Source organism: Ursus americanus, chromosome 13 (genome assembly GCF_024610735.1).
Source record: "Ursus americanus isolate L20-20 chromosome 13, mUrsAme1.1.p, whole genome shotgun sequence".
NCBI classification, from domain to species: Eukaryota; Metazoa; Chordata; class Mammalia; order Carnivora; family Ursidae; genus Ursus; species Ursus americanus.
Genome location: NC_142139.1, coordinates 445,545 through 459,973, shown reverse-complemented (window position 1 = coordinate 459,973; position 14,429 = coordinate 445,545). Strand labels below are relative to the sequence as shown.

At 36.1% G+C, this 14,429-nt stretch overlaps 1 protein-coding gene across 1 annotated transcript in view; it reads left to right on the top strand.

Moving 5' to 3' along the window:
- Window positions 1-6,020, top strand: part of TACR3 (tachykinin receptor 3) — a 74,566-nt gene extending 68,546 nt beyond the window's left edge. The window contains exons 4-5 of the mRNA XM_045798652.2: window positions 3,243-3,439; window positions 5,091-6,020. Coding sequence (XP_045654608.2) covers window positions 3,243-3,439; window positions 5,091-5,403 — 510 coding nt within the window. The 3' untranslated portion in view covers window positions 5,404-6,020. The remainder of the gene's footprint in view (window positions 1-3,242; window positions 3,440-5,090) is intronic.
- The last annotated feature ends 8,409 nt before the right edge of the window (window positions 6,021-14,429 follow it).

The window sequence follows — 14,429 nt, the reverse complement described above, 5'->3', positions numbered from 1 at the left end:
TTTGCACATCTCTCATTGCTCAAGATTTGTGCTTCAAAGTGCTCTCTTCCTGAGCAATTTAAAGAGTAGGATTACAGATTCATGATTTTGGCACTTCACAAAGCAATGCAATTTCTCCCACCTAGAACCCTGCTTTTTTGCATATACATGACACCTGGGGTCCTGAAAGTTTGACATCTGAGATAATTCCACAAGATTTGGTGAGCAGACACTGAAGCTAACAGTTAAAATGTATTTTATAGAAATAAGTGAAGAATATTATAACCATGTTTCACTGGAAAAGACATTTTCTTTCAGAGTCTTTCAGATTTTTCCTTATTTTCAAATAAATATCTAAATGTTTTATAACAAGGTCCATAAGGCCCTATATCCGTGAATTAGAAGTTATCTGAAACTTCGGTTCCAGAGGCATTTTTATTTAATTTAATTCTCCACGTGCACTTTAATTTTTCCACATTATTGATGGTTGGAAGTCACTTAAAGATTCTGATAGCTTTTGTAGGTCTTTACTATTGTTAGAAAATAGCTTCATGCGCAGGGATTTTGTGGTCAGCCTGCACAAAAGCATTCAAAGAAGCTTTTATGCATATTTGCTGATACTGTATTTAACAGAGTAGCCTATACCATGTTCACACTGTCGTAGTTTTTTTTTTTTGCCCTTAGCATTTATTCAGAATAAAATTTAATGCTTTCATGCACCCCAAATTATGTATCAGTTGTATTGTTTGTACACTCATACTCTTTTGAATTTGTTTGCCTAGAAAAATGAGATAGCAATAAAACATCAGGCACATTCGATACATTCATGCCCATTTTAAATTTGGAGGACAAATGATACCAGTAATTAATGACCAAGTAAAATTAGGGACATCTCTTAACCACCTATATGACTCTCGGGTGTTGTTTTGTTTTGTTTTGTTGTATTCAGCTTTCATGGATTTATTTAAAAAAATTCTTGAGCACTGATTGTGTATGAAGTCCGATCTATGTGCCTGAATCCATCAGCAAAAAACAAAGCAAGCAGAAAATTCTTGCTCTTTTATATTCTAACATGAGGAGACAGGAAGTAAAGAATAAACATAACAAACTGAAAATAAAGAGCAAGCTAAGGAGTTTGGTGCTGGAAGGGCAGACTGCACTTTTAAACAGGTTGGTCAGAATGGGAGTCACAGAGAAAGTGACAGCTGTGCAAAGGCGTGAAGAACATGATGGGGTTACCCAGTGGGAGTAACTGGGAGAAGAGTGTTCTGGAGGGAGAATAATTTGGGGCAGGAGCTTACTTGTCGTATTCAAGGAATAGTATAATGTTCATATATTCAAAGTAAAAAGGCAATAGAACTTGTTTCATTCAGTCTTATATCCCTGGGCTACAGTTACCATGTACTGAATAGTTCTTGCTTATAATAAACTAGAAAGTTCTCATAAATATTATTTCAACTTTATATGCACATGTTTATATTCACCACATTTCTGTGCATTTTTTATTTACATTTTTCATTATATTGCAAGCTTCTGCAGGATAAGAAATGGGTCCTTTACTTACTATTTTTCTCTATTCTGTTTTCTAGACCCAGTAGACATTCAGTAAATGTTAACTGTAAGCAGGAAGAAAAAAGACTTAAAAATCTTAGTTTTAAAACTCCAGCCTTGTCTCGTGAATCACAGTGGTCAAATCTTTTGGTCTTTGCCTCAGTTTCCTAAAGCACAATTGAAAACCAACTGATAAGGTGTTAAATACATGAAACATTATATAAATGTGAATTATAATAAAATACAGTTCTCACTTATATTCCACAAATAAATGAATAGGAAATCAGAGAGATAAATGCAGAAATCTGAACAGAGCTTTTCAGGGGGAAAAAAAAAGGGCAGTTTAAAGAGCACTGAGAAAAAAAGGGTTTGGATGGTGCAGCCAGTGATGACATTCTCTGAGCTATTGACCTTGATCTTCAGCTCTGATGACTAATTTCCATCAGCTCAATACTAGTTCCCTGGATGGTACAGTGATTAGGCCCTTGGGAAAACTTTGCTTTCCACACTGATCCACTTCATGCTTTGCCTTGTTCTAGAATTACGTCTCTCTTGACTCTTAACCTTGCCAACTTTTCTTATGAATCCCTAACTTGCAGTGAAATGATGAGTCCAGTCCATAAATGTATTTTCATAGTTCTAAGATGCCTCACAGATCATTTATGTCAAGACTGTCTCTGATTTGTGTGCTGATCTGACTAGGGGTAAGCCCCCAAATTATTTTATTTAACATATATCATTCTAAACATTTTACTATTTCCAAATTGCCAAAAGAAGTATGGACAAATTTAGTAGATAGATTGCTAGTGAGAAATATCAAATGCGGTAATCATAGAATATTGTGATTTCCCTTTCCATACAAAGCTAACCAGCTCTGAGTCTACCTTTCTTACAGTCACAGACAATGGACAGATTTTATTTCATCTAGGGACACATAAAACAGCCTCCCATTCAACCTACTATTGCAAACTGTACATCGTCATTCATTATTCATTCATTCCGTATCTAGTTATTTATCTTCAGCTATATACTTCAGATTGTGCTAGATGCTGGGAATATGAAGATAATTAAGACATTCTCTCTGCCATCTAGGAACTTAAGGCCTAGTGGTGGAGGAATAAAGGCTCATGTGCTACTTCGGCCAGGGCTTTCTAGAGTATTTGGTTTCAAAGGTATGAAAACCAACGGAAATGATCCCATGTTTACAAAATTCATAAGACCTGCTGTATAAACCAGTTGATTACCTACTTGCAATTTAAAGCTAATGATATTTCCTCAGACTGTGGATGCTCATAATCACTATCCAGAGAAACCTTTCCCAATACCAGTTTCTCTAGATATAATATCTCTGCTATTTTAATGTTCAGGCTAGCAGAGCCAAATCTTGCTCCACTCTCCCCTAAGCTCGTTGGATTTTTGTAAACACTTATTTTCTTCAGGCCAATTAATAAATATTTGTTTCTGTTTGAGTTAGTGCCATCCATTCTCTTGGGTTAGGTAAAGAAGGAATGGTCACATCAGCATGCGTTCTTGAGACTTATCTTGGGCAGCTGTCCCTAGATGACTCCCACTTTTTAAATACTTATCCTTAGGCATGCTATGTATTTAGCTATATTGGGAGAAAAATATGATTTGTAGTAAGCTACTGCAACTAATATATTTAATGACTTTTAAATTTTCCAAAACTGACCTCTTTCCTTCTTTCTTCGTAGGTTGTAAAAATGATGATAATTGTCGTGGTGACATTTGCCACCTGCTGGCTGCCGTATCATATTTACTTCATCCTCACCGCAGTCTACCAACAACTAAACAGGTGGAAATACATCCAGCAGGTCTACCTGGCCAGCTTTTGGCTGGCAATGAGCTCGACCATGTACAACCCCATCATCTACTGCTGTCTGAATAAAAGGTAGAAAGTTACCAAACCACAGAGTTCTTGTCACTCTTGGCTTAGCTGAAAGCATATAATTTTGTTCCAGCTTCTTGGTACAAATTACAAATGCAAAAGGAAGGAAAAATTTAAAAATTCACTAAGAAGAGTACAGAACTTGATTTTTTTCAGAATTCCTCCTACGTTATGAAATATCCCACCTTAACAATTACATCCTCAAAACAGTAAACTTAAGAGTTCTAACTGGGAGATTTTTATATGGCCTATTCTCCCTCCAGACCCTTCAGAATTTTGTCTGTTAAGAAAAAAAAAGTCCATCATGATTGAAGGACGTGAGTGGAATATGTGCTCAAGTCCTCAAAGAAATGAAGACACTTCATAGAAATATACAGATAATTTTTATAAGATGGGGAGAGATGATGGCATATGTGAGTGGATAGACTTCAAAATAGAAGATGTTGCTGTGAGGGTTACAGAATCAACAGTAAGGGCGAGGAGAATTCCAATCCTCCTGCCGGTATAATGAGGTCAGCAAGTAAGACAGGATGCAGTCTCCATGGAAATAGGCTATGAAGAAATTAAAGTGGTCAGGGCAAAGCTACTTTTACAGTAAAGTTTTTAAAAGGCAGTATTTGGGGCGCCTGGGTGGCTCAGTCGTTAAGCGTCTGCCTTCGGCTCAGGGCGTGATCCCGGCGTTCTGGGATCGAGCCCCACATCGGGCTCCTCCGCTGGGAGCCTGTTTCTCCCTCTCCCGCTCCCCTGCTGTGTTCCCTCTCTCGCTGGCTGTCTCTCTCTCTGTCAGATAAATGAATAAAATATTTAAAAAAATAAAAATAAAAGGCAGTATTTGACTGTAGTCAAATTTAAGACTGGAAAGGAGGGTAAACTGCTGTTTCCAGATAAAAACACCTCGGTTGTAAAAACACATGGAGGGGCAGCGTTAAATGTCGTAAGATCGGTAATTCCCTGAAGAAACCAATGTGTTCTGAGCAGAACTAGAAGTAGAACTTCACGTAAGTAACTGTAAGCCAAATCCTAATTCTCTTTCCAGTTGAGCCTCCACTACACTGTGCCTTAAGTTTGTTAAATACTTAATTCTTCTTTTTTTTCTCTCAATTGCATAAGCCATATATGAATTCAAGGCACCCCACAAACAGTATATCTGTTTTTAATCAACTTCACTTCATGGTTTACAAAGCAAAAGATTTTGCACTTTCATATATGATTAGATAAAAACCATCAAGATTAGTAATTAATTCCAACATTAAATGAGACTTTAATGTATAAATGTTTAATCATTTCCGAAAGAAGCTATTTTGAAATATGTCATTTTTCAGTGCCTTAACCACCAAGCCTAATTCAATTCCACTTCTGCAAATGTATAAAATTATTGAAGAAATGTACACTGTTTCTTTGGCATATGGATTATGTGATGCTGTGCTTTTTCTCTTCAATGACATGCTTCTCATCCATAGGAAATTAAAATTCAAACAAGAAAATTTACAAGACTGGTACCAATACTGTGGCATACATTTTAAGAATTTGTCAAGAAAATCAAATTCAAAACCTGATTTTGCTTAATTGCCTTCAATAGGGCTTTCTGTGGCAATTGAAAGAAATTTCCACTTGAAAACATAATTTTTTCTTTCTGTAACCTGCTTCTCTTCAGATTTCGAGCTGGCTTCAAGAGGGCGTTTCGCTGGTGTCCTTTCATTGAAGTTTCTAGCTATGATGAGCTGGAGCTCAAGACCACCAGGTTTCACCCCACTCGGCAAAGCAGCCTGTACACGGTGACCAGGATGGAGTCCATGACAGTGGTGTTTGAGCCTAGTGATGCAGACAACACCAAATCCAGTCGGAAGAAGAGAGCAACTCCAAGAGATCCAAGCTTCAGGGGCTGCTCCCGCAGGAATTCCAAATCTGCCTCCACCACTTCCAGTTTCATTAGTTCGCCCTATACTTCTGTGGATGAATACTCCTAAATTCATTTCCTGAAGTAAGACAGTCATATGAGGGCATCATGGTTTCAGCATAAGCCCCCATTCTCCTGTTTACCAGTCCTGTCCTACCTACTTTCGGGAAACAGAGGGCAGTTTTGGTCAGCAAAGCTTCAACTGAGGAAGGTAGAATAGAAATGTAACAAAGACACTATTAAGATATTTTTTCCCCTCAAAAATAAAATGGGCTGTCCATTTATTCTTTGAAAACTCTAAATTATTACATGTAACATACTAAAAATAAATCTGAAAAATACCAAAGTGTTAAATTTTTCTCATTTAAAAATTGCAATAAACATTTATGACGCTAAGGTGACATATGATTTTTCCAAGAGATTAAAGAAGCTTTAAAAATATAATGTTGTGAGTGAATAAAAACAAAATCTATGTGAATGAAACATTTTCATCTGTAGTTATAAAACAGAAAAAAAATAAATGACTCATTTTCCCATGAGAATGAAGGAAAATTGCCTCAAGGAGTAGAAATTAATGAAAATCTTTGCTCAAGTGAATTCACTTTGTAGAATAAAAAATTTTAAAGATTTAAGTATTTTTTCCATGAAATCAGTAACTGGAAAGGAAATCTAGTAAAATTATTAGACAGCTGTACATGTCATTCTCTTTATTATTTTCTCTGAGAATATGGCTTCAAAAGAAAAAAAAATACCCCTTTACTTTTTGACCATTATATAAAGTACCAAGCTAAGAAATTGTCAAAGTTAAGTCCTGAAAAGGACAAAGCAAATTCCTATGATCCTCTTTACTTTATTTTTCACAAATATTTAAAATTTTTTAGAAAACGGGCAGATTATAAAACATTAAAGATGCCTTCTAATGAAGAAGGGAAGAATCCCATTTGTCTCTGAAACTGGCTACCAATTTTTAGGCAAGAATTAAAGATAGTAATTCTTAATTAGGACGGCAGACAGGAACATCTACCAGCTTAAAAGGAAGAAGTGTTTCTCCCCATAATTCAAGGAAAAAGCTTAAGATGAATATTGACTTTATCAATTGTACAGCGTCCTTCTCCTGTCCTCTCCCTCCACTGAAAAATGAGTAAGGACTAGGGGAAAGTATCAGAAAATATAGTCAAATGCAAATCCTTAGAAAAGTAAGTCTATGTACTACCTATATGTACTAATAAGCATATGTAGAAAGGCGAACGAACTGTTAGAATAAAAGGCAGAACAAGAGTTTGGATACATGCGAACTAATACCAGGCAAACAAGAGTATAATACACACCTTTCCACAGAGAGCTTTCCTTTTGTCTGTTTAAATAATTCAGAGGAATGAGCTAATGGTCCTAAAGAAGCATCTGTTTACTATACAAAAAAATTTACTATCATATTTCTGAGAGCCATAACAAAAAAAAGGACACTTTAAGTGTAGGGGTCAGTACCTGGAAATCATCTTTCTTTGAATTGAAGATACTGTCAATTTTGCTCAAAGAAGCAGAAACCTTCTGAGAATGTGGATATACAATATAAACTTCCCAGAAAGGTTAAATATTCAGTTAGATTTTTTTTAAAGCTATCCAGATGAACTAATTACCTGTGATGCTTTACCGGATTGTTATGCATCAATACAGAACCAACTGTTTTTGGAGAACAAGGTAAAAGCAATTATTCAAGAGCAAATCATGGTCTATTGCTGCCACTGCCTTGAATTTTCCAGTCCTCTTTCCCATTTTGGGCCCAAAGCCAGAAATACCTAATTGTTACAAAGTGTTAAAAGTCTATACAGCTCCACCATGTGTTTAAGCTGATTTCTTCTGATTGTACCAATAAACAGACACACATATATATACTCACAAGTGTGCAAATACAATCATTCTAATGTATGTAACAGCTTCAAAGAATTAAATTCAAAATCGAATGCTAAAATAGTAAGTGGTTATTACAGAGCTGCCAGAAAAAGATCAACAAAATCCATGAAGCTTGTGTGCATGCTTTGGATAAGCGAATTTATCATTATTTACTATTTAGTTGTTGAATATAATTTTTTAAATGTTCATTCCAAAGCATGTAAATGCTTATCATACAATGTGAAAGTGTTGAGAAAAAGTCTAATATTTTAGCAAACGTTATCTTCTTAAATTTACAAATAATTATGAGACTAGCATACATGGGGCTGTATTCAGCTGCAGGAAGTGAATGTGAAGTTGGGCCGTCAGGTTCACCTAAGTCAGCCACCTCCAAAGGCAGTTTGAAAAACCTAACTCCTGGCGTTCACACGTTAGGAAAATTTAGTATAATTTGCTAAGACATCTAAGGAAAAGTATTGCTTCAATCTGTCGTTTTGTTTGGTTTCTTTTGTTTTTTTGGTTTTTTGGGTTTTTCAGTAGATTTGTTGTTGCTGTGCTTAACCAAGTATTACCCTCAAGTGTGACAGAAATGCCTAATGTCCAGATAGCCCGGGAAAACTGACATCATTAACTCAATATTTACGACTTTTAAATGAAAACTTAGGAAGCAGAATTTTCAAGGTCAAAAGTTTAAAAAATAATAGTAAAACAAGAACAATGTGAAAGAAGATTTTAGCCCCTTTGTCTGAATTTTGACACTGAGAATTATAGAATAATACACATGGAAATCACTTGCAATAGAGGTCACTTTAAATAAAGCTATGCTGATATGTTCACATTTGTCAGGGTTTGGAATAATTTACCTCCAAAATTCACCCTACCCTCTGATGTTAAAGTTCAGTGCAAATCTTTTTCACTATTTGAAGGTAAAAACTGACTAGAAATACTAGGCAGATGGTTAAAACATCCTAGGATATTTTGGATTTAGGTCAGCAATAGAAAATACAAAATATTTTGAGAAAAATCTGAAAGACCCAAAAAGACTTGAAACATTTTAAATATTTTTTAAAAGACCAAAGTAAGTAAATAATGAATGTTGTATTTTCATTATTTTGCATCTGGCAAAGTGATTTTGAAATTACCTGCGTGGGAAAACATTAAAGCCAACATGATTGTTGTAGAGTCCGCATCTTTTATGTTTTAGCGAGCTCAGTACGCTGCTTCATTAGTCCGTCTCCCAGCTTCACGATGGTGACATTTCTGACCCAGCAGCCAGATTCGTATTCTCCAGATCCTGCCAATCTCTTATCGACAGAGATCGACCAACTTCAAAGTGACCTCCATGCTTACAAAGCACAGAGAAGAATACCAAGAAGCTTAGCATCAAACCTCAGAAGCACAAAATAAATGTGAAAAATCGATGCTAGCCAGCTCAGATTTGAACTTGAATTTTGTTAATGCAGAATTTCATCAGAAAACTTCTGATTAGTGTCTGGTAAATTATTCCATCAAATGCAAAGTCAGGAGAGTTACAATTTCTCACACTTTTAACAGTAACAAATTGAGATCCCACTTGTTGCTGATAGCATTCCAAAAGTTAAAGAAATGAAGCATGACACTGGCCATGTAGAATAATGTTGTAATAATTTCCCTTAGGGCTAAGCAGGAATGAAGAATAAACTACAATAGCTTTGTACAAGGTCAGTGATCACGTGTTATCAAGTAGCTTGGCAAAAATTCTGTGTATATAAGAAGTAAATGAATATAAAGTTTGCAGCGAGTGAATAAAGTATTTTTAAGTTGTTCTAATTATACTGAATAGTTTAATACATTCATATCCTTTGTATATGTGGGAATATGTGACAGATTTGATTTTGCTTTTTTTCTTTAAAAATATTAAAAATAATATTAAAAATGAAAGTAGTCCTAATATTTTCCTACTGGCTAGCAAAATATATACTATGGAAGGTCCTATATTGTCCCAACACACTCACCCTCAGAACTATATTGTGCTTTGCTTTCTTCCTTAGTTTTCCTCATTGAAAATATCTAGTTTTCCTGTTATCTTGATGCAGAAAAAAGGCATCTAATGAAAGAAAAGTTATCAAAATGTAGAAAGATATTCTGTGTGGAGAGCACATGGAATATAGAACAGAAAGAGTATGAAGTTGAGTCAGAGCATAACCTTGTAGAGCTATGGCAGCACCGCTCTAACGATTGACAGACAAGTTTAGATCTACGCCTCATCAACTGATAGCTGGGAAGCCTGGGGCAAGTGATTCTGCCCTGAGCCCCATTTAACTCATCAATAAAAAAGAGAAAATAATAATTTCTTCCAAATGCTGATGTGAGAACTGAATGAGCTAATGCATGAATAAGGCAGGGCCAAATATTAGACAAGTGTTCAAAACATCACTAATATCATTGTGTGCATGGGGAGAATACTAAAGAAACCTTTTCATGCCTGTATCATTCTGCCCCCATCCAAAGCTCTTTGAGGCATTAATAGCCATATAGCCTGCTATCACTTAGCCCTGGGCTAAGAGTCTGCACAGGATCTCACGGATTATGTGTATGAGTGTTCTGGGAATGTACTATCTGGCCCTGGGTCCCCGTGTAAGGGAAAGCTGTATAGGTGAAGGGTTAGAAATGGCCAATTAATAGAAGTAGCTTTGGACATGTTAAGCTAAACTCACTTTTTAGGAAAGATGTAGCCATTTTAGGTTGAAGAATAAGAATGTTTAACTTCAAAAGAAAATAGATGAGGAAGAGAATGCAGAGAAGTTTCTTTTCAGGTTTCCTGGGCAGCTCCACAGACTGCTCTCTCCGCGTTCCTCCCATGTGCTCTGAGAAGAGTGCCCAGAGACAATTCCATGTCAGGTGTCAGCAATGATCCTCATTGCCTATCTATTTCCAACAGCTGCAAAGACATCTTCCTTGATCCACTTCCTCAACCCCACTCAGATACAAGCTAAGTATCCTCTACCCTATCTTATCAGTTTATCATAAAAAGAAAAGAAAAAAGAAGCAGGATATCTTCACCAGCCCACCACACATCCAAAGCATCAGGACATCCTAAAATACACCCAAGTTTCAACTGATACACACCATGTCAACTGCTACAAACCTGGTCCAAGCTACCATCATCCCTTACCTGGATTATTGCAAAAGCCTCTACCACATGCCCTCCCCAAAACTGATTCTCAATAATCAGAGTGATTCTTTTAAAATAGCAACCCATCATTTCACTCATTTGCTCACAATCCTCTCATGGCTTCCCACTTTACCTAGAGAACTTAATTTTATTTTTTTGGATTTTAAGAATATCTAAGATAAAGAATGAAGGAGGGGTGCCTGGGTGGCTCAGTCGTTAAGTGTCTGCCTTTGGCTCAGGGCATCGAGCCCCATATCGGGCTTCTACGCTGGGAGCCTGCTTCTTCCTCTCCCACTCCCCCTGCTTGTGTTCCCTCTCTCGCTGGCTGTCTCTCTCTGTCAAATAAAATCTTTAAAAAAAAAAAAAAAAAGAATGAAGGAACCCACTTCACTTAGAAAAAAATATTTTCTCCAACCACAAAGGAATGAAACTAGAACTCAACAACCAAAAAAAAAAAAAAAAAAAAAAGGCAGGAAATTCATGTATACGTGGAAATTAAACAACATGCTCTTAAACAATCAAAAGATCAAAGAAGAAACCATGTGATAATTGTCTTTCTCTGCTTGACTTATTTCTCTTTAGGGATGTACTGTGTGGTTACTAACATAATGTAATAAAAAATTATTATTAAAAAAATATAAAAGAAGAAATCATAAGGGAAATTAGAAAATATTTGAGATGAATGAAAACAAAGCTACATTCCAAAACCCATGAGATACAATTAAGGTGGCGTTCAGAAGGAAATTAATATTTAAAAAGAAGGAATATTTCAAATTAATTCCTCAACTTTACACACTTTCTAGTTAGAAAAAGAAGAACAAACTAAATCCCAAACTACTAAAAGGAAGGAGAGAATAAAGATAAGAATAGAGATGAAAGAAATAGAGAATAGAAAAACAATAGAGAGAATCAACAAAACCAAACGTTGGTTCTTTGAAACGATCAACAAATCTGACAAACTTTTAGTTACACTGTCAAAGAAAAAAAGAGAGTGATGCAAATAACTAAAATCAGAAATGAAAGTGGGGATAAAGTATTATAATACTAGATTAAAATGCAAATTCCTAGAAATACACAAAATACCTAAGGTTATTCAAGAAGAAAGAGAAAATCTCAAATAACTATAACAAAGAAAAAGATGAAATGTAAAAAACTTAAAAAACAAAAGGACTAGGACCAGATGGCAAACCACTAAAGAAAGAATAATAGCAAGCCTTCTCAAATTCTTGTAAAAAAAAATAGAAGAGGAAGAAATACTTGTTCAGCTCATCCTATGAGGCTAGCATTAACCTGATACCAAAGCCAGATTAAAATATCACAAGAAAAGAAAATTATAGACAAATGTCCCTTATGAATACAGTTATACAAAAATCTTCAATAGAATCGTAGTAAACTGAATTCAATAGCATATTAATGAAGGTAGTGAAAACCTTGTACACTGAAAACTACAACACATCACTAAAAGAAGTTAAAAGCAAACAAATAAATGAAAAGACATCCTATGCTCATGGATCAGAAAACTTAGTATTGTTAAGACGTCAATACTATCCAAATAGATCTAAAGAGTCAATTCAATTCCTATTAAAATTATAAACAGCATTTTTTGCAGAAATGGAAAAGTCAGTCCTCAAATGCATATGGAATTGCAGGATACCTACGCTGAGGAAACAATCTTGAAAAAGAAGGACAAAGTTGAAGGGCTCCAAATCACACTTACCAATTTCAAAACTTAGTACAAATTTACAGTAGTCAAAACAGTATGGTACTGGCATAAGAAGAGACATATTCTTGGACCAATGGAATAGAACTTAGAGTCCAGGAACAGACTTGTGTACCTCTATAGCCCATTGATTTTTGACAAGAGTGCTAAGACCATCCAATGGAGGGAAGAATAATCTCTTTAACAAATGTAGCTAAGAGAAATGGATTTCCACATGCAAAATAATGAACCCTTGCATCACACCATACACAAAAATTAATTCAAAATGCATCCATAACCTAAAGATAAGCACTGAAAGCATTAAACTCATAGAAGAAAAACTGAGGTAAATTTTCATGACACTGGAAATATCAATGGTTTCTTGGATATGACACCAAACACATGAGCAACAAAGAAAAAAATAGATAAAATGGACTTCAGCAAAATTTGAAACTTTTGTGCATCAAAGAACATTCTCAAGAAAGTAAAAAGAGGGCCAACAGAATGGGAGAAGATATTTGCAAATCATATGTCTGATAAGGGTTTAATATTCGAAATACATAAAGAACTCCTACTACTCAATGACAAAAGACAAAATCTCAGTTTAAACATGGATAAAGGGCTTGAATTAGCATTTCTCCAAAGAAGATATAAAAATGGCCAATAAGCATATGAAAAATGTTCAACATTATTTGTCACTAGGGAAACCACAGTGAGAGACCGCTTCACATCCACTTAGGATGGCCATAATCAAAATATAGACAACAGCACAATTTGGAAAGAATGTGGATATACTGAAATTGAGTTGAGTGAAAAATGGTGCAGCTGCTGTGGAAAACATCTTGGCAATGCCTCAAGATGTTAAACACAGAGTTTCCATAGGTTTCAGCCATTCCACTCCCAGGTATCTACCCAAGAGAAACGAAAGCATATGCCCATCCAAAAGTTGTACCCAGACATTCATAGCAGAATTATTTGTAATTCTCAAAAAGTGGCAACAACGCAAATGCCTGTTGGCTAACAAATGAATAGACAAAACATGGTGTATCAATAAAGTGTTGTTTGGCAATCTATAAAAAGAAATGAAGTAATAATTGTGCTCCAAAATCATTATACTAAGTCAAAGAAGCCAGTCACGAAGAACCACATATTGCATGATTCCACAAATATGAAACAAACAGAATAGATAAATCTACAAAGCAAGAAAGTAGATTTGCTGTTGCCTGGTTGCCTAGTGCTGGAGGCGAGAGAAAGGAGTGGAAAGGGGTCGTGATTGCTAATGGGTACAAGGCTTTTTGTGGAAGGCTCTAAAATTAGATTTTTGTGATATCTATACTGTTGGGGTTAATGTAGAGCGTGAAACCAGCCATAATACCTGGCTTGCTACAATGTAACTCGGAGCCCAATGAGGGCAGGGAAGGTTTCAGAGAAGGGCAAGGGCGTAGGCCTTTGTTATGCCGAGGCCCGCGTGACCACTCTGCCTTTGGAATGCCGCGCAAGGGGTGGGGGGGGAGTGGCCCTCCCCAAGCTTTCCCAGCCCAAACAGCAGCCTTGTGATCTAAGAGACGCAGGCATTGTCCCTTAGGCTGTGTTTACTAGAACATTCCCAAATTAGCATATCGCATCTTTCTGTAAACAGATCTTCCCAGTCTCAGTAAGACCCCTTGTCACACAGCATGTGCTTGAGAAACAGTGATAAGGATTTGTGATTATCCTGAAGGACCAATGAAAGCGGGAGCAAAGAAGAGCAAACGGTCTTCACCTCTGAGCATTGACCCCCTTGCCTTCTCCCCTCTTTCGCAGCAAGTTTGGAGTAATCTTTCATCTGTTGGTACCAGGATTGCTGGCCATTCCGGCACTACAGGACTCTAAATATGCTTTAAAAAAAAAACCCACTGGATTGTATGCTTTAAAGAGGTATAAATCATACAACAATAAAACTGATCGAAAAGGAATAAGGATTTTAAGGAGCAAATCTAATGGGACTATCAATAACCTGTATCATTAAAAGAGCCCAAAGGCGAAAAAACATCAAATCAGCAAGCAAAAGTGTTGGTTGAACAAATCTTACTAAGGACATAACAAAATAGTGCAAGGATTGGTTCCTCTTTTACAAATGCAACTGAATGTCTTTATAATATTTGACCTTATTATAGACATAACCCTATGTAGTACTGTGATTTATAATAAGAAATACGTATTTGTTTCCCAGAGTCCATAGTCTCTCATGCTTCATTCCCCCTTCTGTTTACCCCCCCCTTTCTTCTTCCCTTCCTTCTCCTACCGATCTTCCTATTTCTTATGCTCCATGAATGAGTGAAACCATATGATAATTGTCTTTCTCTGCTTGACT